Source organism: Gobius niger (assembly GCF_951799975.1).
Source record: "Gobius niger genome assembly, chromosome: 23".
NCBI classification, from domain to species: domain Eukaryota; kingdom Metazoa; phylum Chordata; class Actinopteri; order Gobiiformes; family Gobiidae; genus Gobius; species Gobius niger.
The window spans coordinates 7,274,981-7,302,048 of NC_136874.1; the positions used below are offsets into that span (position 1 = coordinate 7,274,981).

The 27,068-nt window shown below is 41.8% G+C and overlaps 1 protein-coding gene across 1 annotated transcript in view; it reads right to left on the minus strand.

The window, feature by feature from the left end:
* Nucleotides 1-7,561: 7,561 nt before the first annotated feature.
* LOC306982065 (gamma-aminobutyric acid receptor subunit alpha-5-like) overlaps nucleotides 7,562-27,068 on the minus strand; it is a 37,130-nt gene continuing 17,623 nt past the window's right edge. Inside the window, exons 7-10 of the mRNA XM_079581845.1 lie at nucleotides 20,814-20,957; nucleotides 13,467-13,619; nucleotides 11,299-11,510; nucleotides 7,562-8,240 (exon numbers count right to left, since the gene is read on the minus strand). Of these exons, the coding sequence (XP_079437971.1) occupies nucleotides 7,941-8,240; nucleotides 11,299-11,510; nucleotides 13,467-13,619; nucleotides 20,814-20,957 (809 nt within the window). The 3' untranslated portion in view covers nucleotides 7,562-7,940. The remainder of the gene's footprint in view (nucleotides 8,241-11,298; nucleotides 11,511-13,466; nucleotides 13,620-20,813; nucleotides 20,958-27,068) is intronic.

The following is a 27,068-nucleotide window of genomic DNA, read 5'->3' on the forward strand; positions in this document are numbered from 1 at the left end:
GTCACTGTTTGCCTCCAGCTACAAAAGTATTTTGCTCATAAACACAACCCGCACACCGAAGAGGCTCCCTCTCCATTGCGGTTTGTCTCAGCCCATTATCGCCGCTAAAGAAAGAGAGATGGACATTAGATACAGTAGCCGATGGAGCAGATTAAGCCGGGCGCAGACGGGGACACGCTGAACTGCTGCTGCTGCCATGGCGACCCCACACAAAAACCCACATATAGATTCAACAATAAGAGACCGCGTCGCCCTTCACGCTGCAGTGGGGGCACAAAACGCAATTTCTTTACAGTTTTGCTCAAAGAATGTAAAACAAAAAAGGCAGAGAAACACGTCAGTATAGGGCTGCACAATATACAGTACAATATATTGAGTTATTTGCTATTGTGCTGCCCTATAACCACATACACCCAAATTGAGACAAAGGGACAAAACTTTAGATATTCACATGGACAGACTATTTGTAGGTCTCCGTTTTACAAAGCATTAGCAGCTCTACATGTACATCATAAGCAAAACTAGCATCGATTCTAGCTTTAAAAATGTCTCCCTGCAGCAGAAACTACTTTGTAAAAACGGTTTAAAGCAGAAGTGTCTAGGCAACAGTTGTCTATTAGCATGGGCCTCGAAATTCCTGAGATTCACATGTGCACATTGCTCCCAACTTCAAATGGAGGCCAGAGGCGGGGAGTAGCGAATATTTACTCTTCTTTTTAAATACTCTTCCCACTATTAATAAGTCTGTGAGTGACAAAGGCTTTGTGTTGACTTGTAGCCAGCCTTAGGAGTCATTTATTTTAGAGATGCACTGATAGTTTTATTTGCTTTCGATCGTTAGGTGACCTCATCATAAATTCTGCCCCAGCTTCGATTAGTTGACGTTAGCATTAGCATAGATACTGATGTCATCTCCCATATATGGTCACGTTTGAAAACAGGAGAAATATCGAAACTTTCTCTAATTGTTCAAAAAATACTTTCACAAAATGCTGAATTATGAATATAGTTTTCTACTAAATAAAGATACAAAGACATGGAGAGGAGCAAAGTGGTTCCACCGCCCATAATACATAAATAACGGCAAATGCTAATCGTGTTAATGCTAACGCTAGCTACGACTGCCGTTTTTCACTTCTATTGAACAATCTGCTGTGAAAAAACGTCCATATGGACCCGATTTAGACTTGACTTTATTTGTATGTGATAAAAAAACTTTGTATTTTGCCAGAAAATGGCTAAAAACAGTGAAAAAATGTTTCTCAAATGATTCTGTTTTCCCCTTCTATGACGCGCTGCCATCTGTATCTATATGGTCATGTTTGAAGCAGTTGAGAGGGAAAACAAAGAGCAGATAAATCTAAATTTTCTATAATTATTCCTAAACTACTTTAACAAATGCTGAATTATGAATAGAACAAATACAGAAATAACAGAAAAAGCTAACATTGTGCTTCATGTTATCATCACGCTACATGCTAACGCTAGCTACGACTGTGGTTATTTCACTAACAATCTGTTGAAAAAACATCCATATGGGCCCAATTTAGATTTGACTTTATTTGTGTGTGTGAGAAATGTTTATATTCTGCCAGAAAATGGGTAAAAAGAGTGAAAAACAATTGTGTTTCCCAAAACATAATTCCTTCCCCATTGGCGAGGCCACGCCCCCTTGTATCACTAGCAATAGCATACTGTTGCTAGCTGCAGCATTTTGCACGGCGATCGAAAATGTGTTCTCCAGGTTCTACTCAGCATGTCCATATTCACTGAAACATGTAAGCCTATCGGTTCAGTATCGGATATTTGTAGCCGATATCATACTTTTTTCCAGTATCGGCTCCGATATCTGATCAGTGCATCCATAATGTATCTATTTTTATTGTTTAGTGTTTGGAAAAAGAAATCTAAAAATCACTAAACTGGTTTCTACACTTTAACAGTCACTCATCCCCCAGCAGTACATTCATCGAGTACTGTTTCACTTTTACTAGAGTAATTATTATCACTTCTACTTCTACTTGAATAAATATTTTGGCTTCTCGACCCACCTCTGATGTACACCAGAGCCCAAAACACTCGCGCAATGTTTCTTCAATACAATTCATTGGGCGCTACAGAGTCCACTTTTCAGGCCATACAAAACAACATGATTTAATGCATGTTAAAAGTCAAAGACCTTTTTGGCTTTTTTTTTTTTAAACACATTTTTGTGTCAAAGAAAGAAACAAAGTCAAAGAAAGCCTAGTATTTACACGATTCCCTTATGAGTGTTGGCCTAATTTCACCAAATGTCAGCAGTCTTGCAGCAGCTCAGAAATGCCTTTTGATTTCCAATCAGTTATCCAGTTATGTTTGTGATAATCATCCGTGGTCTTTCCTCGCAATTACAAACCTCAAGGTCCTGGATTGTGCTTTTTTTTCCCTTTTCCAGTTCACTACAGATTTAAATGCCGTATAATCTGATGCACATTTTACACAAATGTCTGCTTTTACACTATACTTGAGGGCAGAAATGGAAGATGAATCAGGTTCAAGGCCTTTAAGATGTTTTAAAATGTATTCATATAAAATGTTAGCAGAGGATGAGTTCAGAAATCTATTGAGCATAGGGTGACCACCTGAAATAGTAGTGAAAGTAGTAAGTCACACGATGCTGTTGGACATGGAGGACACAAGAAATTAAAACTTACATTAGATTACACAAAGATCATGATCAAAGTGTTTCCTTTGCCCAAAATCAAACATACAGATAGAAAAGGGGTCTCAACATTTTCTAATCTGGAAAGCTGGGACACAATATTGTACTTTTTATGCATTTCTTTTTTTTTTTAATGCCTTTAAGCAGAACTAAGTAACTCATGCCCCTAGACAAATTGGGGGGAAATAATTGTGTATTTTATCAAAACATCCAGCTGAATGTGCTTTGGATCATACTTTTAGTACTATTATTATTTTATTTTTTTATAAATGTATGGCATAAAAGATAATAGACCGGGAGCCAGACCCGCTCCTCAGGCACATTTTTGCTACCTTTTCCAAACTAGTATCTTTCAATAGAGTATATCTTGGGTCATTACCAGTGGGGACCCCCCATTGCAACTCGGCCCCGTTCGGCCGTGGGACCCCAAAAAACACTTTAATGGGACAGGCTTCAGACAGAACTTTGTGATTCTCTCCAAAGTAGTGCTGTGGTCACATACAGAGTCACAGATGAATGAAATTTAGAACAAAGAAAGCTGACATGATGAGGAACAAAGGAATATGACAGTTTTGGGCTTTAGCTTTTTCTTTTTCCATATATTAAACAATATATCTACAAAAATGCTTAATAAATGTCATATAGATAAGAAAAGCACTTCACAAATGAGTGCATTATTGTCTTTTGTGTTTATCTTTACCTTTTCAAATGTAAATAGAAAACTGCCCCAACTCATTAGCTTCACATTAAGCCCAAGACGAGCTCAGTACCTCAAACGGATCAGCAGCTTTAACAGAAAATGTGTTCCATGTTCCTTCTCAGAGCTGTGGAATTCTCATGCATTTGTCCATATAGGCCTGTGGGAACATTCCATGGTGAAGTTACAGCTTTTAGGACAACAGTTCAACTTTACCTTTTTGGATTTGCTTCAAACTTGGCACAGTTGATGTTGATATACTAAATATTCAGTGAATACAATTTGAGCTGCATATCTTTTTTAATGTATGAGTTTTAGGGGATTTCAATAGGGGGTAGGGTTAAAATCAGGCCTTGATGCAACTAACAAATTTCACTAACTTTAGAGAATACGGACATTTGTGACAAACTGTTGGGAATTTTAGTACTTATTTCTACTTTTCAAAATATCTTTGACAATCAATACCGAATATGTTGCCAGTGTCATCTCTATATAATATACACGATGGTTTAACGCAGGGGTCACCAACGTGGTGCCCACGGGCACCCAGGTGCCCTTTGGGGCGTGCCCAGCAGCCTTTTAGACTTTTTTTAAGTTGTAAAAGACTTATTTTTCTTGAATCAAATACAAATACAGTTGTTTCTGTTCTTGTGACTCAATACGAGGTTAAAACAAAACTATTTTGCTATAATATGGGGTCAATATCCTTTAAAGGGGGGGTATTATGCAAAATCGACTTTTTCAAGTTTTCCATCATGTTATTCTGTCACTCCCTCGTTAAAAACATGCCTGAAGTGTTGCCTTGGCACTTTCACGTATTTTTGAGTAATCTGTAAAAACTCTGATGGCGGCCATTTTAGGGATAGGTTTGCCTGAGTCCTCCTAGGAACGCCCCCACCTCCTGGAGACGCCTCCGAGCTTTCGTCACCAGCCGAGTAACCAACCACTGCTCCTCAGCAGAACCCCCTCCCCACTGATGCCACAGACAGCGTGTGGAGGGGGCGTGTCGGAAGGGTCAGAGGTTCTTAAAGAGACAGAGGCCTATTTCAAGACATTCACTACAGCCATTTTGAGAGAGACATTTTATACAAGGCAGTTATTCTAATTTACTGCATTTACAGACCAACAGAAGGTTTGCTCATCATTGTAGTGTGATATAGACTGGTGCTATGGGACTGAAAAAAGCAGAATACCCCCTCTTTAAGTAAACAGTGTACGTTTAAGTCTTAAGGATTCGTTTTTAACTGAAAGCTCTCAAACAACGTAATGCCTCGACAGTGGCTCAGATGGTAAAGCGGGGTCGTGAATGTGAGGTTGCCAGTTAGAATCCAAGCTTCCGCAGGTGCATACTGCCATTGTGTCCTTGGGCAAGAAACTTAACCCACATTGTTCATGTATGAATGTAGTGTGTAAGAGAGAGGTGCTGGTCGGAGAGGTCTAAACACATACTGGCAGCCTTGCTTCCATAGCCCAGGGCACCTGTGGCTACAACAGTAGCTTATCACCGGTGAGTACTGGAGACCCAAGTGTTGGTGGCATTGGTATTTGGTAATATTTTCCTGTTGAGAAGCCCTTTTTGGGGGACTTGTGTCATGAAACGAGCTATATAAAATATGATTCCCTTCCCCTTTACCCAGTCTAAAGCTGACCTGAGTCTAGGGTTGCCAGGCCTCAGAAGTCAAACCTGCCCAAGAACCTGGCAACCCTGCCTGAGTCAGTCTAATTGGAGCTTGAGTTAACACAGTCTGAGTCTGTGTTTACCGATTCAGAGCCTAAACCTGTTCCTTTTAAGGTTGGGTTTAGATATGTTCCAAATCCAGTCTAAACACACATAAACCTGGTCTAAACTGAAGCTTAACCACAATAGACTCAGAATTTAATAAGAACACTCAGTTATCCAGTATAGAAGAAAAAAATACTATTATTATTGTTATTCAGAATAATGAATAACCAGCCATTTTACAATATAGTGGCATAGAAATGAAGAAGTGAAATGGATGATTCCTGAAACGTTAGTCTGTGTAATTCTGGAAAAGTCAAGACAGATTCCCTTGTGTTTTGGGGATCCAAAGCTCTAGAAATCAGGCTAGAAATGAGCTTGAAGACACATTTAAACGAGGTGGACATTAAAGTTGAATCTAATCTAATATAACCGCACCGGGCAGGTTAGGTTTTTGTGAGTGGATAATGCGTTACACAAACTTATATTACTAATAATTTTAGAAAAAAAGCCAAAGGTGAATGTTCACAAATGGTTATTTTAAAGTGTGAATTTGGTCCAACATTTACTCTCACAATAAAACAAAGATGTTGAGGGAGAAAACATAAACAAAGAACCTAAAATTGATGACTGTATGAAAAAAAGTCCTCAATAAGTTATTACCCACAAGTCGACTCGTCTGCCAGTAGTAACACAGCAGGTGCAATGAAAATGCATAGAAAGATGATAAACCACAAAGCAATACATGTTGCTTCAGTAAACACTGAGTAGTTTAAGTAAAGTCGCATTAGGCTGATGAACAGGTCCCAAACTGTTCTTAGTTGCTGTTAAGTTAATGTTATATGTTTGAACCGTCATATATCATACTTAGTGATGACACTGGCAACATATTCTCATATATTGTTCATGCAATGTTTCGATAAAATAATATATAACGTATATTAATATAATAAGTACTAAAATTCCCAACAGTTTGTCACAAACGTCCGTAGTCTCTAAAGTTACTGTAATTTGTTAGTTGCATCAAGGCCTGATTTTAACCCTACCCCCTATTGAAATCCCCTAAAACTCATACATTAAAAAAGATATGCAGCTCAAATTGTATTCACTGAATATTTAGTATATCAACATCAACTGTGCCAAGTTTGAAGCAAATCCAAAAAGGTGAAGTTGAACTGTTGTCCTAAAAGCTGTAACTTCACCATGGAATGTTCTCAGGCCTATATGGACAAATGCATGAGAATTCCACAGCTCTGAGAAGGAACATGGAACGCATTTTCTGTTATAGCTGCTGATCCGTTTGAGGTACTGAGCTCGTCTTGGGCTTAATGTGAAGCTAATGAGTTGGGGCAGTTTTCTATTTACATTTGAAAAGGTAAAGATAAACACAAAAGACAATAATGCACTCATTTGTGAAGTGCTTTTCTTATCTATATGACATTTATTTAGCATTTTTGTAGATATATTGTTTAATATATGGAAAAAGAAAAAGCTAAAGCCCAAAACTGTCATATTCCTTTGTTCCTCATCATGTCAGCTTTCTTTGTTCTGAATTTCATTCATCTGTGACTCTGTATGTGACCACAGCACTACTTTGGAGAGAATCACAAAGTTCTGTCTGAAGCCTGTCCCATTAAAGTGGTTTTTGGGGTCCCACGGCCGAACGGGGCCGAGTTGCAATGGGGGGTCCCCACTGGTAATGACCCAAGATATACTCTATTGAAAGATACTAGTTTGGAAAAGGTAGCAAAAATGTGCCTGAGGAGCGGGTCTGGCTCCCGGTCTATAAAGAAATGTAGATTTAATGCCTGGTTTAATGCATTTTGGTTGCCTGGACAACCAAAAGAGGGACAGGTGGTCACCCTAATTGTGAGCAGTAAACATGGGCAAAATAGTTTGACCACAGACATTAATAACCTCACAATAACACTGTTCTCAACTTTGAATACTTCTTCCAGTGACCAGACCTCATGTATTAATGCCCTGTCGTCTTTCTTTCCCCCCCAAATTCGTCCAAAAGTAGGTGAAGACACATTTCTACGCCGCCTGTTTGACGCTTTCCCAAAACTATATGTTATTTTTATTTTCCCTTCGCCTTTACTTACTCCACATCAAGACAATGAGCTGCTTTGACTGTCGAGGCTTTGGGGAAATCAAGCCTGCAGCAGCACTCTCTTTGAATGTTCAAGTAAAGCCGTACAAAGACACACAGCCACCGCAAACGTAGAGAAAGGCAAGACTTTTCCCGCTTCTTTTTTTCCCCCCTCTTTTCCCCGCGAACTGAGACATGACGCTAAATTATTAACGCACTTGCAGCATTAATCTCACGGGGAACGCACTGTTCATTCACACGGAGAAGGATTTTTTTCTTTTTTTAATGTTTCCTGGATGGGGTATTGCGGGGTTCGTTTTTCTTTTTTTTCTTTTTTTTTCTTTTTTTGAAGCTCGGGGCACTTCAAACTCTTTTCCAGAATACAGTATGGACGTTTGGAGCGGTCGGAAATGCTTTGAAAAGTGCTGATGACGTGTGCGCTTCCGTACGATAAGACCGACGTAAACGTTGTCGGTAATGAAGACGAAAAAAAAGAAGTTCCCTTTTGTTCTCAAGATGGCGTCATGCAAATTGCAGCTGAAGAAAAGGTCGAAGTCTTTCAAGCAGTTGTAAAACGAGAACTTTTGCGTCCAGTGAGCTTGATAGAGTTCCAAGCGTTGGGACGGATATTTATTTTTTTGTCTAGAAGATAAACAATGTTACAACAACTTCTCCGGTCCAAGCTAAACTTTTTGGTCTTTGAGATAAAAAATAAACAAATAAGTCGAAATTACGAGTTGATTACGCCCTTCACGATCGGTTCCCTGTTGAGGTACGTCGCCCAGTAGACCAAGTTGAAGGTGCCGAAGAGGACGGGGAACACTATCCGGGACATCTTGTCAATCTTACTCACGCTGTTGTAGGTCTTTTTGGGGTCGATCATCATGCGGGTGTCGCAGCCGCGCATCTGCACCGACGCCATGTTGGAGATGGTGGCGATGGACACGTCTTTGGTCAGGTTGGGGGTGAAGTTGACGCCGGCGGAGCAGACGTTGTTGGACTTCTTGGAGAGCACCATAGGGTCGCGCTTCTGTGGGAGGGGGGAGAAGAAGAAGAACAGATTGAGGAGAGAAATTAGGTGTTTGGAGGAGAAGAATAAGAGCATATGTATATACAGTATATTCACAAATTCCTTTGTTGCCCCACAGTGAAGACCTCAGCTTCTCCAGCTTCAGATCGTTCAGTAACTCTTGAACCCAGCAGACATGCGATGGGGAACAGGGGAGCTTCCAGTTAAGCAAAGTCAACCTCCGGTCCAGCAGGTGGTGAATCCCAAGGCCGTTTAAATGCTTGTGGCAGACCCATAATAGGAGGAATACCAAAAATGGCAGATATGGAATTTGTAAACACTACAACCATAGGCTCTGGTCAGTATATCAAAAACATATGCCCAGAATGCTCCTAGCTTGGGGTATGACCAGAGTATATGCACATGGTTTTCTGGTTACAAATTCTGCCACAGGAATCCCTCACTGAAGGGTACATTTTAGATAGCCTAGACTCAGTGTTGAGCGCATATAGATGACGCATGAACCAGAGATAAAGCAGAAGTCTGTTCTAAGGCTCTAATCCCATACATTCTTAATGGCTGTGAGAGAGGTTGAGGAGGTTATAATGTTTTAGCTACTGTTGGTCAATGAATCTTAAAGCAGAAATAAGTATCTCATGCCCCTAGAGGCCATAAGCGCCAATGCAGGTGTTGTAGCATGTTGCAGTTTTTACGCATAAATTGTCTGTGAGAGTAAATACTACGCTGACAGAAAAGACAACAGGACAGAGGGATATTGTACATTCAATTACACAATTTAGATAATTTTTTTTCACTCAAACTTGGCTGTAAATACTGTTTAAGTGATGCTAGCCCACAGTTAGCTTTGCCCGCTAGCCTGATAGCTTCTTCTTTGTGATTCCAGTAGTGTGTATTGGTGACTCCGACTCGGTGCAGGCAAAGTTGCAATTGAGGATTACTACCCAGAGACACAGGGGGAGATGAAAGACCCCACATCATCCCATTAACACTTGTATTACCCCCAGTGCGACATTGAAAAGGATTTAAGGTAAACAAGTTACTTAGTTCTTCTTTAATGGTAAACATTCAATTGACAAAATTGGAGCTCAAACTCAGTTGCTAACACTTTGAACAATCCTTAGTGACTAACAGCTTGTTAAGGCAAAGGCTTACAGGAGTTACCCCAATGCTCAATATTTCCTTAAACAAGGTCTAAACTAGGCCTGAAATCTGTAACTAAGTGGAGACTGTACCATTTTTGAGCAATGCACTTAAATGTAGACAAATCACAAAATACAATACAACAATCGAAGAACCCCATCACCTTCTCAAAATGCTCGGTAAAAGAGTCAAAGTTGAGTTTTTGTGTCAGTGAACATGCCAGAGCCCTCACAGTGTAGAGGTCTTTGCATTCGCAGCAGCAGCAGCAGCAGCAGCAGCAGCAGCAGCAGTATCCCAACCAGGACTAGACTCATTCTGTCAGGACTAAACAAAGTCTCTTAGCAGGAAAAGAAAAAGACTATTTTAAGGACGGACTATATTTAAAATTGTGTTTACACGATCTATTCTGATTCACATCCATTACTAAAAACTTTGCAGACATCGTTATGCCTCTCTCCTCTACAGTGGATTACATTGAGAGCACAATGAGTTTTTAGAGCCACAGCGGGAATAATTTGCTCCGCAGCCCCAGACGATCAATGAAATTCTCCCTGCAATGATTTGAGATTTGAACACTGGTAAACATTTGTAGTCGTGCCCTCAGGTAGAAAGACTTTGTTAACGATGGGTGTCACGTACCACGGTTTCCTCCAGTGGTCTGACTCTCAAACTTTCAGCTTTTTTATTTTTCATTAGCATATTTATAATATTGATGGCAGCGAAAGACTAACAGAAAATGATAAGAAAATCTCACATGGAGGTCAGGGGCCGAAATAAATTATGTCTCATTATTTTCTTCACACCGAAGTTTACGCTGTAAATGCTGAACTTGATCATTAGAGATGTGGCCCTTAACCCGACATAGCACAGTAATATCAGGGTCTAATTTGCATAAATACAAGTATTTATTTTTATTACACACATTTTATTGTCGCGAATACAGGCAAAATGAGTTTCCTTCGCAGGGTGGCTGGGCGCACCCTTCGAGATCGGGAGAGGAGCTCAGTTACCCGGGAGGAGTTCGGAGTAGAGTCGCTGCTCCTTCACGTCGAAAGGAGCCAGCTGAGGTGGCTCGGGCATCTGTTCCGGATGCCTCCTGGTCGCCTCCCGCGGGAGGTGTTCCAGGCATGTCCTAGTGGGACAAGGCCTCGTGGAAGGCCCAGGGCACGTTGGTGGGACTATGTCTCCGAGCTGGCCTGGTGTCGCCTCGGGGTCCCCCCAGAACAGCTGGAGGAGGTGTGTGTGGATCGGGAAGTTTGGGCATCTCTGCTGAGACTGCTGCCCCCGCAACCCGGCCCCGGATAAAGCGGAAGAAAATGGATGGATGGATAGATGTGTCTTTGCTGTGAGTGGCTCACCTCTACTCAGACCTGACTATCTTTCCTGGGAGTGGGTACATCTCCAGCCCGTCTCCATGGAGATGTGTGGCCAAATACTAGACGCATGTTTTGTATTGCTTGCAACAGTATAATCCAAATGCTACACAGTGTGCCTTTAAGTTTTGAAACTAGAGGTTTTGTTGTTGTCGTGCCCGGTGATTTTAACCCTAAAATTGGGTCCGAACATTAACAAAATTCTACCACTCTACATCTCAATATTAAACTATAGGCGAAGTCACGTAAAGGCAACATTCTCCAGTTTTATATCTTAAATTATCTTCCTTGTCGTGGTTCCGGATGACATTTTAAACCGCTTATAGCTCATCTTGAGTTTTATTCCGTCCTGTATACGCGCTGAAAGGTCAATCTCGCCTCTATAAAATTACATTGTCGGTAACACCTTGTTATATCACCAACCTCATCTTATTACATCTGGGGCCCGGGCAAAGTGCTGCTGTGGTCGAGGACGCCGCCGCTCCCATTAGTGTTGTGTGTGTGGGTGTTGTGTTTTTTTTAATCGTGTCGCCCCCTTATGGTACCTTGGGGTGTTGCGCTTCCAGGGCCTTCTTGCCGTCCCACGCCCAGCTCCTCTTGGTGAAGTAGTTGACGGTGGCGAATTCGATGAGAGCCGAGAACACGAAGGCGTAGCACACAGCGATGAACCAGTCCATGGCGGTCGCGTAGGCCACTTTCGGGAGGGAGTTCCTGGCGCTGATGCTCAACGTCGTCATGGTGAGGACCGTCGTCACGCCTACGGAGAAACGACACGTGAGGAGTTCAGGAAGGACTGGAGTTGAGCTACAAGATTACTGCAGCTCCTGCTACAAATACAAAAAGACATGACTAAAACATTTCGTCAAAGTAATAATTTAAAAACAACTACACTTCCAGTTACACAGTTTGAAAGAGCTCCGTATAGTTCATATTCTATGCTAAAGGAACTACGCTCTGTCCAAGACAATAAAGCTCCATGAAGCAGTGCAATATGCTTAAATATGTTTCAATAAAATAGTATAAATGTAAAGTTGGCCACTAAACTTGGTGACTAAATATCACTTTTTGTCCAAAGACTAAAGTTTTACTTAAAGGTGCATTATGTAACTTTTTTATGCAGAAAAATAGTTGATGTTTGTGCTTATTTGACCTTGTAGAGAGAGTGTTAATTTCGTCGACTAAAACATTTAGTCTTAATTTTAGTTAAAGTGTTATTTTTGACGACTAAAATTGGACTAAAACTAAATTAAAAGTTTTTCATGAGACTAAAACTATGACTAAAATGTCCAGATATTTTAGTCGACTAAAATAAGACTAAATAAAAATGAAAGGGAGAGACTAAAATCATCCAAACTTCTATTGACCGTCTGAAAGAGCCTCAGATCATGTAAATTCTCTGCCAAAGGATCAGCTCTGAGCTTTGTTCATGTCGAGCAGCTCCATGAAGCAGAGGAACAAGATTAAATATGATTAAAATGAATATTATAAATGCAAAGTCGACTAAATTCGTCTTAAATTTAGTCGACTAAATTTACTTGCAATTTTAGTCGACTAAAACTAGACTAAAATTGAAGATATTTTTTTTGACTAAAACTAGACTAAAATCAAATTACATTTTCGTCAAAAGACTAAGACTAAAACTAAATTAAAATATGTTGTCAAAATTAACACTGGTAGAGACCAAGAGGCTGTATGAGTGGTCAGCATGGCGCCTTTACTTTCCATCACAGTAGTCTCTACAACGCCCCAGGATCAGGAGCGTCCTCGAGACCACTGTGATGGAAAGTAAAGGCGCCATGCTGACCACTCACACAGCCGCTGGGCACTACAAGGTCAAATACGCACTAATATTGACGTTTTTTTTTTTTCACTAAAAAGTTGCATAATTCACCTTTAAATGCCCCATATATGGAGTCAACGCCTCCACGCCTCAACCTATCACACTTTGCACACCAACCATGCCTCTAGTTACTCATGAGCCAGTACTGTATCTACCAAGCCAAGCCTCGTCATCTCAGTTTGTTTCAAACTGTCGACCCCTCCCTCCCTCCCTTCATCTCTATTTCAGCAATGATTCTACTGCTTAGAAGGGGGGGGGTCCCAAAGAGCTGGGTTCATCCGAGACGGAGCCCCCACCCACAGTCTCGCCCAGTTCCACTCCACACTATAACCTTGTGAATAAAATGTTAATTGCACTTTGCTGTGGCGTGGTCCTTGCTAGTGAAAAGGTCAGACAAAATGGCAAAAAATAATCACGTTTTTTCTTCTTATACTGATCAATCTCGATTTTCAACTTGATTTAAATCTGGTCTAGTTTCGGACAGTCCTGGCATCAACTCATATCCACTCATAAAGCACTACAAGGTCAAATACAAATAGGTTCTATTTCTGCCAAACAAAAGACAAGGTAAACCTGTTATAAAGTCCCATGACGATTATTGAGATTGCAAATTGTGAAAAGTGCTGCTTGTATTTTCTTTGTCCAATAACCCTCGTCTAGAATTAAAGAAGAAATGATGTGCAGAGTCGATAAACATGAACGATATGTCCATATTTAATTAAACTTAACCCAATTCAAGCACGCCTCCATTTAACACAGTGTTTAATAAGCCTTAACTGCCAACTATATTGCCGTCTGCTATTCCCTTCTCTGTGCACACAACAGTAATATTACATAAATAAATAAAAACCCAATGAGAGAAGCTTCACTCACCGAAGACGGTCCGGGCGGGAACTGACTCGCGGTTGAGCCAGAACGACACCTGGGACAGGAGGACGGTCATGAAGCAGGGCATATACGTCTGAATGACAAAATATCCAATCTTCCTCTTCAGGTAAAAGTGGGCCATCATCACTGTGTACTGCCCTGGGGGGGAACAAACAAATAAAAAGGATATAAAGTTAGATAGCGCAGTAAACAAGCGCGGAGAATGGATGTTTTATAATGACGGGGCGCCCGGAGCCAAATAGGAATTATTAAGAGCAATTCGATACGCTCGCAGCGGAGAAAGAATTTGATTTACCGGGCAGGGCGCGGTTTCGCAAATACCAAATGAGGAGACGGCGGCTTATGTTTATGGACAGGTTCGCAGGACGCATAACGATGAATGTTGATGACGAGCCAAATCAACAGGCAAAGTAACACATGCCAGAACAAAGTGTCGAGTAACAGTGTGCGCATAACAATTTTGGCTGCGGCTTTGCGGGAAATTAAACAATTGACAGCTCGCAGTTTGCTTTTCCAAAGTGTTCGGGACGTGTTAAATGAATGTGAGAGATTGGTTGTAATTGAGCGCCTGGAGCTGCAGTTTGACACAATGTTAACCTCTTAACCCCCGCCTTAACCGAGCGCATTTTCTACAAAAATGTGGGGGAAAAAAGTTGTGACGGAAAAGTGAGACGGAAAAAGTGACCCAAAAATGTGTGACCCAAAAAAAAAGAAAAAAGAAAGTGTGACCCCAAAAAAATAAATAAAAAAAGTGTGACAAAAATGTGTGACGCAATAACAGTGCCAAAAAATGTGTGACAGAAAAAATGACAAAAATGTTGCTGAAAAAAGCTGAAAAAATGCGACAAAAGAAATACAGAAAAGTGACAAAAATGTGATGAAAAAGTGCCAAAAAACATGTGACGGAAAAAAGGACAAAAAATGTGTGATGAAACGTGACATAAATGTGTGATGAAAAAGCAGCAAAAACGCCACAAAATAAACAGAAAAGTGACAAAAACGCAACAAAAAGGGCAAAAAAGTCACAAAATGTGTGACAAAAAAATGTCGAAGAATTCTATGCACATTTCACAGCTGTGTGCTGCTTTGAGCGTGGGGCCACCCCTAAAATAAATGGCATTAATTTAGATTCTACTTCTATTATCCACCTCGATCATCCTCAATGAAACTTTAGATGAAGACGATGCTATACTAAAGATCTGTGCTTTGCTGGGTTTGATTTCCTTTGTCATTGTGGTGAACATGTATTTTTTTCCAGATTCAACTTCCATCTTAGGGAGAGTTATTTTAGAGTTATTTTATTGCCATTGTCAGTGAAGTTTCATTCAGGAACCGAGTGCTTGGGATCAAAACAGTTGTCTCTGCCTGTGATAAAATCAATCACCTTCTACTATGATTAGAATCTGGTTTAGTTTCAGATAGTCCTGGTTTCCACCTGCTTAAGGGCCTGGTTAAGTCCTTATGTAGTCCTTGTTTAACCTTTGTATCATCCACAATATCTCCTTTGACGAGTGAAGATTGCAATAGAGGCCTTAACTCTTCTCTGGCTGAATGCAGGGACTAGTAAACCATGAAGAAAAAAAAAAAAATCAATAACATGTACACATGCAAACCCGAGTTCACTCGGACACGCACACACACATACACGGCTTTCCTTTCTCCGAGCAAAATCCGCTTTGAGAACCGCCCTAATCCCTGGTTACAATCTGCATCCTGCCATCAGCGAGAGAGTGAGAAAGAGAGACAGAGGGAAGGAGGGAGGGGGGGGGGGGGGGGGGGGGGGGGGGTGTATGTAGTGCTGTCTGTCCACTGTCAACCGCTTCCTGTCCCGGGATCCCTGGCTTAAGCTCCGCCCCTCTCTGCCAATCCCAAGAGAAGCGGCACGCAGCAGCTGACCCAGCCGACGCGAACTGGGAAGACCTGCAAGCCCCACAGGAACATTAAAAAAAATAGATGGGGGGGATTTCTGATCAGGATTTCGTTTTGTGATGGAGGGGGGTTAACTTTTTTTTTTTTTTTTACAGGGATTTTTGACCAAATCTTTGTCGCATTTTGGACTAAAGCAGGAGAAAATGCACCGCTGCCACTGACGTGTCACCGTTTTGCGATGTCTCGACTTGAAGACTCAATTCTTGGGCCTTAAAAACTCCCTCGGATGCCCCCATGACTGCGGGTCGTCCGGGTCCAAAGCATCCCTCACACAGATTTGCCAGCGGGACGAGTTGGGACACCACCCCCCCCGGGACAACCTTTTGACCTTAATGCATGGATCGCGGCCGGACAGGGGGAGGAAGGATGATCATCGGGTGCGTCCTGACACTGCTCTACCAGGGATTTGTATGGAGACAAGTGCGAGGAGAGCTGCCATTCATGCCGGGCAACAACGCGGCCATGTTGGTCAACTGGTGAGTGAGGCCTGCTGTGGAGAGGGATTTGTGATATTTGTACAGAAGAAATTTACACCGGGTTAGTGCTGGTCTTTACTGAAACATGCATCTCTCATTACTTCACCATTACTTTAACAAATGCTAAATTATGTATATATTTTTCTACTAAATGAAGATACAGAGACATGGAAAGGAGCAAATTTGTTCCACAGCCCATAAATACTTAAAAAACTGACAATACTAAGCATGTAAGATAGTAGCTTCATGCTACATATGCTAACGTTAGCCACAAGTGCCATTTCCCCCCGCTTCTACTGAAAAAGTTGCTGTGGAAAAAGCATCCATATGGAGCCGATTTTGGCTTGACTTTATTTGTGTGTGACAAATATGTCCGTAGTCGAAAGATTGTGATTCCCATGAGAGGTTTTCTTCCCCTTCGGCTAGGCCACACCCCCTTGTATGTCGTGTTGCCCTCTGTAATTGCGCTAGTACCGAAACAGGAGCTTTTTAGTGTCTACTCTCAGGGCTGGTAGATATGGCAAAATGTAGCTGGTTCATGAACTTAAACGTACCTTTTATATACACACCTCAGCTCAAACAGGAACACATGCTTTCCTCCTTCATTTAACACACAAACATCTCCCATTGTCTGGCTGTAAACCTGACCTTACTAAAGTCCTATGGTGATCATTGAGGGTGATCATTGAGGTTGACCAAAGTAGAGACATTTAGATGAATTGCCCTTCCCTATTTACTCGGCTGTGGTGCAAATCAAGCCAAGCAGGTAATAATAACAGTGGTTGCCCAGTCCAGTATATGCACGGTTGCCATGTATGCCAGCTGTTGGCAGGTTCATAACCTTGTCGGGAGATAGAGGACCAAGACTCCTCAAGGTGGCCTAAACTTGAACTTTGCTGTGTACAAAAAGGAGTCCTCTTTCTGCATGGGGTAGGCCTGTCTGAAGTTCGAAATATTGAGGCATAATAAACAATATTATTGAGGACCACTTGATGGCATTGAAACCAACAACGCCATCAATCTAAGTATTCCCTGCTCTAAAAGTCCTTATTCATACATTTTCAATAACACACAAGTTGAAATTAACATTAGTCAACATAGTAATCATTGTGGTCCTCCTTTTTTGGGCCGTTACTTGCCCCTAATGGGTACACTACCAGATTGTACATGCAGTACTGGAAACAGAACTGAGCAGTGCAGAGTGGAGCAACACCTGGTGGTAATGACGCTCCTGTTGCGTATCGACTGCTTTGATGACCATAAGGTTGTCGAGTCAATCCATGACAGCAGAGACTTTAGCCTCAACAAACCCAATGCCAAAAGGGGAACCCGTCAAAGTGTAAACCTCAAACGTCACACTGGAAACTCATGCAGCGTCACAGTACGAGAACGGGTGTGTTTTTAGAGGAGGGGGCGACAAGAACTGTATCCTTAAAGGTCTCAAGTGTTTAAGAAACACATGGAGCTAATCTGCTTTGGCTTCACTTCAGCCGCAACTCAAAAGGGCATGTTGTCCCAGATTAGACGTGCAAATTAAAGGGATACTACACACAGGCCACGCCCTCTTCCGGCGAGCAGGTAGGCTGAGGTGAAAGGCCGCTATAGGGTTAGCATTCCAGAACCCAAACTCGGCTTCTTCGGTTATAAAGAAGGGATGCAAGTCCAACGCTGATAAACCTTCTTATATCGACATGCAGCCGATGGAACGATGGGCAAATCAACAACACAAGAAAGACCAGACGCTAATTGGCTGCTTTGTTTGAGTCTGAGTTTTCATTACTTTGTCTAGACCTGATAAAAAAATAGAAAACCGCCGGGCGCCTGTCAGATTTTCTTTTAATCACGCGCCGCAGCAGATACTTAAGTCAGTGATGTGTGCCTTAGCTGGGAGCAAACGCAAATCTTCACAATTTTCAGAAAAAACTTGCAACGGCCAAAAGATAAGACGGTCAGTTTGGTTCAGATGATTGAGGAAAGCATCGAAATGATGAAACCTGAAAGAGTCGGATGTCATGACGGCGATTTACGATTTCACTGAACCGTTCCAACTTGGCACGCTCCATTCAATTTCAAAAAGTTTCTGTTCACACTCCCTCGATTTAGTCCTGTATCATTATGTTAAATTTAGATCATGAAATTGTCCCCCTCAAAAGTAAGGCAATCTGAGGCTTATCTGATCGCATCTCGCCTCAATATAGTTCCGGTCAAATGTATTATCAAAAGTCGGCCGGCGTACAGGAGTGAATTAACCCAGTGGACGCGATATGACCCAATCTGCATCTCCATCTCCGCCTCCCCGCTGGACTCTTTCCAAACCCCCGGCTTTCGGCGCCGTGTCCCAAAACATTCCTCTATTTTGGTCCAAAGGCCAGACATATACACAGTTTCTGGTTGTAGCAGACGGGACGGCAGATGGCCCGTTGACAGATATGGGGGCAAACAATGATAATGTCGAGTAAACTTTTGGGGCAAATAGATGCAGGCAGCGGCGACCTTTGGGAAGGGATACAAATTGGGCCTCAACATTTGTGGGTCTGTCTGACTAATGCGAGCAAAGGCAAGTGTAGAGGGTGTGTTAAAGTCCAGAAAATTACACTGAAAGTTCAAAAGACTTTTAGATTATAGCTGTCTGTTAAAGCAGCCTCATCATGTTTAGTCCTGACTCTGAGAACCTCAGGGAGTGGTCTAACATGTATCATATCTAGAGGTGGGTAGTACTCAGTAGTTTTTCCATACAGTACTTTTTACTTCTAGCTTCTTGCAAGTATCTGCACCTTTGCATGAGTAAAATAATAGTAACTCGTACTACTGAGTAATTCTTTAAAGGTGCATAATGCAACTTTTTATGTGAAAGAAAAAAGTTGATATGACCCTGTAGTGACCCAGTGGCTGTATGAGTGGTCAGCATGGCGCCTTTACTTTCGACCACAGTGGTCAATTGTTTGGAAGGCTTTCTGTGCTGACCGGAAAACCTACAAAACAATTGATCCTGGAGTGTTGTAGAGACCACTGTGATTTTAAGTAAAGGTGCCATGCTGACCACTCATACGATCTCGATCTCTCATCTCGATCATTACGTGGTAAAATAAGGTCTTCATATCAGCCTCTCCCTGCTCTGAACCCTTTAACCTTTCGCGGTGAGTCAGCCACAGTGCACCTATACAACCATGACAAACCTATTCTTTTAATAACAACTCTACTATGGAGTGTATTACATGGGCTTGTTATGTAACAGTTTTAAGTAGATGGCCGTCGGTGCCACCCTCGCTCTTCCCCTCCCTCCTCTCTGTGCCAGTCCCGCACCACACTCTCCCTATAGTCCAATAACATCCACCTGCCCACCTACAAAACCAGGCTTAGTATCGATACTCCATCTACAGCTAAAACGGACCAATCCCTGTCATCGCTCTGTGATGTCATCTTTCACGCCGGAGCGGATTGGCCGTGGTGGTTGTGCAGGGGATTAACTGAGCGGAGCGGGGATGGGGGCCCTGCTGGGACGGGACAGCTGGTGGTGTGTGGAAAAGGCTACTGTTACTCATTGACTATTGAGCTGTAATGTTCACACGCCTCCGACAAGTCCGACCGAGGGATCTTTTCTAATCTACGGCCGGCCGCGGCAGAAAGCAGGGATTGGCAACGCCGGGCCCGGGGGCTAAATCCGGACCCCCAGATGAATGTGAGATTGAGGATTGTGCACTACAGAGATCTAAACTCCACCTTCAGTTCTGCAAGAATACTGTTGCTATGGTCAAATCCTTAAAAAACTATTTAGGGGAAGACTCCTTGTACTCTTGTTGGGTTTATGACATGAGTAAAGTAGTATTTGGTCAAAGCGGTGCAGGAGTTTTGGCTGCCATGGCAAAACTCCACCCCCTTTATTTCTACTGAGGAAAAATCAGTTTTCAAATAGGCTTGTACATTATGGATGGTTATATTCCTAAGTTACTGAAAAAAGTAACATATTTTTGTTAATCAATGTCAATACTTTTGTAACAAGTTTATCACAGTCAAAATGAAGCCAAAAAATCATATTCCTTTCTAATTGTCAGTAACATATATTTCTGCAAATTATTTCATTTCATTACAAATAAAATATGAGATAAGGTGTACTTTATTGTACATATTGTTCGAGAGATTTAACATAGATCAGTTTATTTATATTGTGAAGATGTGCAGTTACCACGTGGCTATAATGTGTTGTTCATATCCTGAGCTCTTATGTCAGTGCCCTCTGCTGGACACGTGTGGAACTATTTCCTTTTTTTTTTTTTTTTAATGCCCCCTAGTGGCTAGAATGAGCATTGTGGTTGATTCATAACTCCGCACAGGAATGGGCTAGAGACTTACTTTTTATTTCCTACTCTGGAATTTATGCTCTACAGGGCAGGGGCCGGATTAAATCATCTCCATATGTTTGACGCCTCTGGTTTAGATACGTACAGATTTACTCACTGTGGAGATATTTTATTTTCAAAATGATACAAGTAGAAGTAAAAAGTACTGTGTGATAAGTGTGAAAACTAATTATAATGTCTGGCTTATGATGATGATCTTGTGTTGCCCATATATGGACGTTTAGTGGGTGTGTCTTTGTTTTTACATAGTCATTCTGATGGAAAAGATTATGAGTGGTTCTTCGAGTTGCGCTGGTGAATTTGGGGCATCTTCCTTTAAGAGGAGATTCTGGCTTCTTAAGAATGCTTCGTGAAAACTTCTCAAAGTGAAGTATTCATGATGGATGCCCATTATTCTCTGGCCCTTCAATCCCACTCCATCCTGACACAAAAACCACAGAAGTAAGGCGTGCTTATGTAGTTATATTCGAATGTACGACGTGTGCTGGGGAAGTACAGTCTGCAACCATATTCTAAAGGAACCTCGAGTGTTCTTTGAATAAAGGACGCCTATAGCTGAGCTGCTTTACCTCTGCTTGTGTGGATATCCTCTGTACCCGCCGTCTGCCCCAGAAGATGATACTGATTGAGCCTCGAACCGTCTTCTGCCACGACGACCGACTTGGCATGTCCCTCCGTCCAAGTGTAGACCACCTCGGACACCGGATAGGCATCTGAAAGCACAAAAAACATAAATCGGGGCCTTTTTGATTAAGTAAATGGCTTCTGGTCAGTGCAGACAGTATTTATTTTTGGCAATTTTGTGTATAAACCACTTCCAGTTCAAAGGTGAGGGTATTTTTTTTTTGGGAGAGGCCAGACGGACCCAGATTAAGCACCGTGCATTGCGTAATAACAACAACTGCCTTAGTGCAATTTATCAAGAAGCAGCAGAGGGGGATGTAGCTTGTGTCCAACTGTTGTAGTATAGTAGTAGTAGTAGTAGTGGCCGTAAAACTGCAGTAAATTTGCTTTGCAGCGTATTATGTGTCGCTTATTTCCATTTTCCGAAAAGGTGCAGTGTTTATAGCGTTGTCTTAATTGGCACGAGCGCCGCGAGCCGTCACACATGGAGCGGCAGCAGTTGTTCGTGAAAGCTCTCGACTCAAAAGGGAAATAATGAGTTGGACCTGTCAAAAAACGGGCTTAGAATAAATTTAATTCAATATTTACTTTTCAGATGTTAAAACGTATCAGTCTCCGCTTTATTTAGGCTTTTGCTCAGTGCATTTGGAGGCCTGTGATTTGCTGCGTTGCACCTTTCAAGTCTTGGCAGGTGTATAGAAAATGTCCTGTTTAAAAAGCTCCATTCTGCAAATACAGGAGTGATTTGTATCAAAGTCAAATCCTTGATGGAAAGTTAGACATGCGGTTTGAATCACAAGATAAAACATTTGAATAATGTGTGAACCTGCTAGAATTATGTGCATATGAATTCATCCACTTGAAAACTTTGGGATGTGGAAAAGAAGCGAGTTGTGACCATGAGTTTTAAAACCAGTCTCTCTGTTGCTTTGGGAGAGTCGGCAAATTTAGTAGAAGTTCCACCTGGTTGAACTTGGAGCATTCAGAGGTAGTCATTATTTGGGTCACTACTTTACAGTATGGTACCAATCTACAGTATGGTATGCTTTTATTTGACAGGTTATAGTGCAATAGTTGATGTATAGAAAGGAAACATTTAATGAAATAAAATCTGAGCTCGCTCTCTCTCTAATTCATGCAGTCCTTATATTTGAAGAGTTTGGTGGTGCTAGGCTAGTGCTAGGCTAGTGCATGTCTATGGTAACTAGTAGCCTGCATTAAAAACCTCTTCAAAATCATGGGGTAATCCGCAAAACGTTGCCATATCTGATTTGTAGAAAGCTCCTTTGTGAATTCCACATGTAGTAATGCCGGCCGCAGGTAAACAAACTACTGTAGATCCGGAAACCGAGCAGATCACTCCGCTGCTGAGTAGCTACAACCAGGAAGCTGATGCTGCTCAAATGCAAGTATGTATGTATTTTAACAAAATAGTTATATTTCAAACATTATTCAGTCAATATAGACATTTATATGGGTAGTCTGGTGTTATAAGTGATTTACCTCAGGTGCACTGTGCTTGGGTCAGACTGTTTTTAATGCAGGCTAATAGTTACCATAGACATGCACTAGCCTAGCACTAGCCTAGAACCACAAATCTCTTCGAATACATATAACGACTGCATGAATTAAAAAAAAAAATCTCAAAAAATCAACACCACTCTGGATAACTAGGAAATGAGGCCCTATGTCAAAAATCCTGCAATATCCCTTTAAAGCTGCTTATTGGCTGAGGGAGCGCCACGAATAACGGACACCGTCACGAATTTCGGGCCATGTCACCTGGTAACCCTACTCTTTACAGGTGCACTATTCAATTTTATGACAAAAAAAAAGTTGATATTATGTATTTGACCTTTCAGTGATACAGCAGGTGCTTGCGTGGATAGCATAGCGTCTGTACTTACAACCCTAATGGCCTGTAGATTTTCAGGTTTTCACTGACTGAACCGTATCCATGGTTACATATACATCAATCATCAAAAGACGGATCCTGAAGCATCATTGGAGCCAAAGGGATGAAAAGCTAATTCGCTAAGCTAACCACCCATACAGCCGCTGCATCAGGTCAGATAGGCACTCATATCAACTTTTTTCCATTTACATAAAAAGTTGCATAGTGCACCTTTAAGTATAGGTATTTCAAAGTAATGTTGCTATCATACTGGCTACTCTTCCCACCTCAGCGGCTCTTTGAAACATAAAAGTATAACAAAGCATAAGTTTTGCCATTGCATCAGCACACACCCTCATGCTCCCATTGTACAGGCGAGAACAGACATGTGTTCGTGAAGTTGTGAAACCCTCAGACGTTTTAATCTCAGTCTCCGCAGCCGTGTATATCAAGTGACGGATTCTCACACTGAAGGTGGCAGCTGTGCAGCCGTTAAGTGTGAACACAGCTAAGAGAAACTTGGCTCGCGCTACTCAGTCTTTAACTCTTTCTGCCTACCGAAGCACGGGCATAATCCTATATTCCCATCGAGCTACAATCCCAATTAAACCATTTACCCTTTGACCTAATTAAGGCCAAAATTAGCCACGGTATACATCGGGGTCTGCCAAGGGAGCGACCTGGATCGCGAGCTAAGATGCTAACGCTAATCGTAAATAGACGATGATTAACCTATAGGTGACAAGCAGAAATGTTGGATGCTCGGCTTTTGAATCGTTTAGCTTTGCCCATGTGGATCTAAATAAAACTTTGCAGGCCATTAGGAAAAAAGTCCTGCATATTAAGTACAATCCACTATTTTTGGACTCAAAGGCACTTGTTACACCTTTGTTCTCGTCAAACCGTTGTTCTTTTTTCCCCTTGTGAAGCCGGCGGTAACGGTAATCCAGCCGTGATGCGAGCTTCCCGATTTAGTTTTGACACTTTGAGCCGGTTGCCATGGTTTTCAAGCTTAAGTATGATCATTTGTTTAAAGAGTCATTTTCTTTCACAAGCAAAGTCTGACACTCGGGTGATGACTGCGGAGAATGCTGCTAACAATAGGACTTTCTGATTGGACCTTTATTTAATCTGGACGATTTTTAGGGGAGCCCTGGCCGTGAATGTGGTTAATACAGGATGACGGGGAAGGAGCAGGCAAAGCAAGGCAAGGCAAGTTTATTTGTAGAGCACAATTCATACACAAGGCAATTCAAAGTGCTTCACAGTTGCATAAATACAAGAAAGCAAATGGAATCAATAAAAACATAAAATGCTGTAGTAGTAGTAGTAGTTTAGATACTTGGTTTTCGATACCTATACTAAAATATTTGTTGTCTCGAACCAGAAAACAGAAAAATGATGTGTGGAAGATGAATTTACAATATTGGGGTCATCGCCAATGGCAAAAAATGTGAAAAATGAGGAATAATTTGGGGAAAAATTGGGGCATAAATAAGGAAAAAATAGGGGGGAAATGGAGGATGAACTGCGGGGAAAAAATGGGAAAATTAAAAAAAAAATTAAAAAAAAATGGAGGAAATAGGGAAAATATTAGATGTAAAAAGATGGGAAAACAAGAAAAAATTGTGGCAAAAAAAAAAAAAAAAAATTGGGGAAAACATTGTTGGGGAAAAATAATAATTTCAACCTGAATAGACAAAAGCAGAGACAAAAGCAGCAATATGTATAGACTAAATATTTTGCAGATCAGACATGGATAGTAGAATCATATGGATTATAGTTAGCATGGATGGGTAGGGTAGAGTTGGGGATGTCTGCTCCCGGAGCCTGGTATGGGCGATCAGTGACGGATGTAGCAGGGTGAAGCCACGGACAGAAGGGGTGGAGGTGGGTCGCAGCACAGCTGGGAAGCCGACGTGCAGGAGGTTAAAATGCAGGGCAGAGGGCGATGATTGGCTGATACGAAGGTGTGGCTCTGCGCTGATAGGCAGACACGATCATTAGCTGGAGGCAGGCGATGCTGAAATTAGTCTTCCAGGTTGAATTTGCGCCGAGGCTTCATTGATTTGAGCTGAAACAACTGAGTCACTTTACCTTTAATGCTGTTCCTGGACCAGAAGCATCAAAACTTAGATCTAGAGAAAGATTTTTTTTATATACCTTTCCTGATAAAATTTTCCCAATGCAATGCCATACTGCTATACTTTCCCGTATCTTCCAACAGTGCTTGATTTAGCTTTGTGCACACTGCAGTATTCTGCCTTTAACTAAACAAAATTAAAAGTAGCTGGTATAACTTTCGGGAGGATATCCCTGGCCACTTTCCAGTGGTTAAAATTAGCATAGCAGCGGGCCAGAGTATGGGATTAGGTTGGCACTCGCCGGACCAAACTTTACAGCAAGATTTAATAGCGCAATAAATCATAAGTCTGTCAGATGGAGACGAGAGGACAGTGTGGACAATGTGAAGAAACAGGAAGTCTTTAAATCAACTTTCACTCACTCGTTCTTTTATTATGCCACACATTTAATGGGGGTTTCTCAACTTCTGTCGGTAAATGCAGACAGCTCATAGCTCAGTGTAATGCCTCATTTGAAAGCTGAGGCCTACAAAACTGATCCTAACTTTTTTGTTGCATTGACATTTTTGAAGCGTTTTTGTCATGTCTTCTGGCACATTTGTGTGTCTCTTGTTGGTTTGGTTGGTCACATTTTTGTTGCACTTCCATCCTTGCTTTCGTCTCTATTTTAACACTTTTTTCAAGAAGTGGACAAAAGAAGCTCGGTTCAGGTGGGGATTAAGAGGTTAAATAATGTAAAGGAATCCACGCTGAAGAAACCTGCACAATAGAGCATACTATAATTGTGTATTATGTATAAATATTCCTTTTCAAATACTCTATATTGTTTGGAAGGTTTTGAGAGTACTGCAATGTTAGCTCTCCGCATGTACTATATGTGGTGAATTGATAAAGCTAACTCTTCCTTACTGGATACTGGACAATAAATCAACTTGAATCGAAAATCTCAGCATCTCAACTTTGCTCTTTTTTTGGAGTTTGCACGAGGGGGGGGGGGTATTATGCAAAATTGACTTTTTCAAGCTTTACATCATGTTATTATGTCACTCCCTCATTAAAAACATGCCTGAAGTGTTGCCTTGGCACATTCACGTATTTTTGAGTAATCTGTAAAAATTCTGATGGCGGCCATTTTAGGGATAGCTTTGCCTGAGTCCTCCTAGGAACGCCCCCACCTCCTGGAGACGCCTCCGAGCTTTCGTCACCAGCAGAGTAACCAACCACTGCTCCTCAGCAGAACCCCCTCCCCACTGATGCCACAGACAGCGTGTGGAGGGGGCGTGTCGGAAAGGGTCAGAGGTTCTTAAAGAGACAGAGGCCTATTTCAAGACATTCACTACAGCCATTTTGAGAGAGCAATTTTATACAAGGCAGTTATTCTAATTTACTGCAGTTACAGACCAACAGAAGGTTTCGTCATCATTGTAGTGTGATATAGACTGGTGCCATGTGATTGAAAAAAGCATAATACCCCCTCTTTAATATGAGACTGCAGTTACACGTAAGACCTTAGGGGGCAGTAGCGAGTACAAAATGACCAACTTGCTTCTAGCCTCTTTAAATGATAATGGAGTCAAGATTCATCAATAAAAAAATAAAAAAAAATCATCCCTTTACCGGACACAAGTCAGCCATTTAAGAAGTTAGATATAGTCGAATGCTATATAAACTAAGATTAAAATATGCATGTAAAGAAATCCCTAACGGTCGAGCTGTGCTGCCTTTTCAGTTGACTCTACTCGATTCCAAAGCTTGAGTCAGCGTTAGAAACCAGATTATGACCTGTTTAATCGGGACACTGATCTGACAGCGCCCCTCTCCCCCGACCCCTCCCCACCTGTCCCGCCTGCTAGTGTCCTACCGCGCCCGTCTGTGTAGTAACAGCACATGACCCCCCCCCCCCCGCGGGGATATTAAAAGCCACAGATTGGACTCGTGTCACACCTTCAAGAGACTAATCCCCAGCTCTTCTTCTGAGACACGGTCCACCCACACTCTCCATGTAACGCAGGCACTTTTTCCCCTCAATCCAATTACACAGAGGGAGAGCGCGGTGCCGGGACGTCCCACGAGGTGATTTCCGCCGCTAGTCTAACAGTGCTATGGTATAAGAGTAAAGGGTTTAGGGCAACAGTTTTTAAAAAGACCTTTGAAACTTAATGGGCTATGAACAGGCAGAAATGCTGAATATTAAACTTTTTTTTAAATAATTCTCTGCAGTA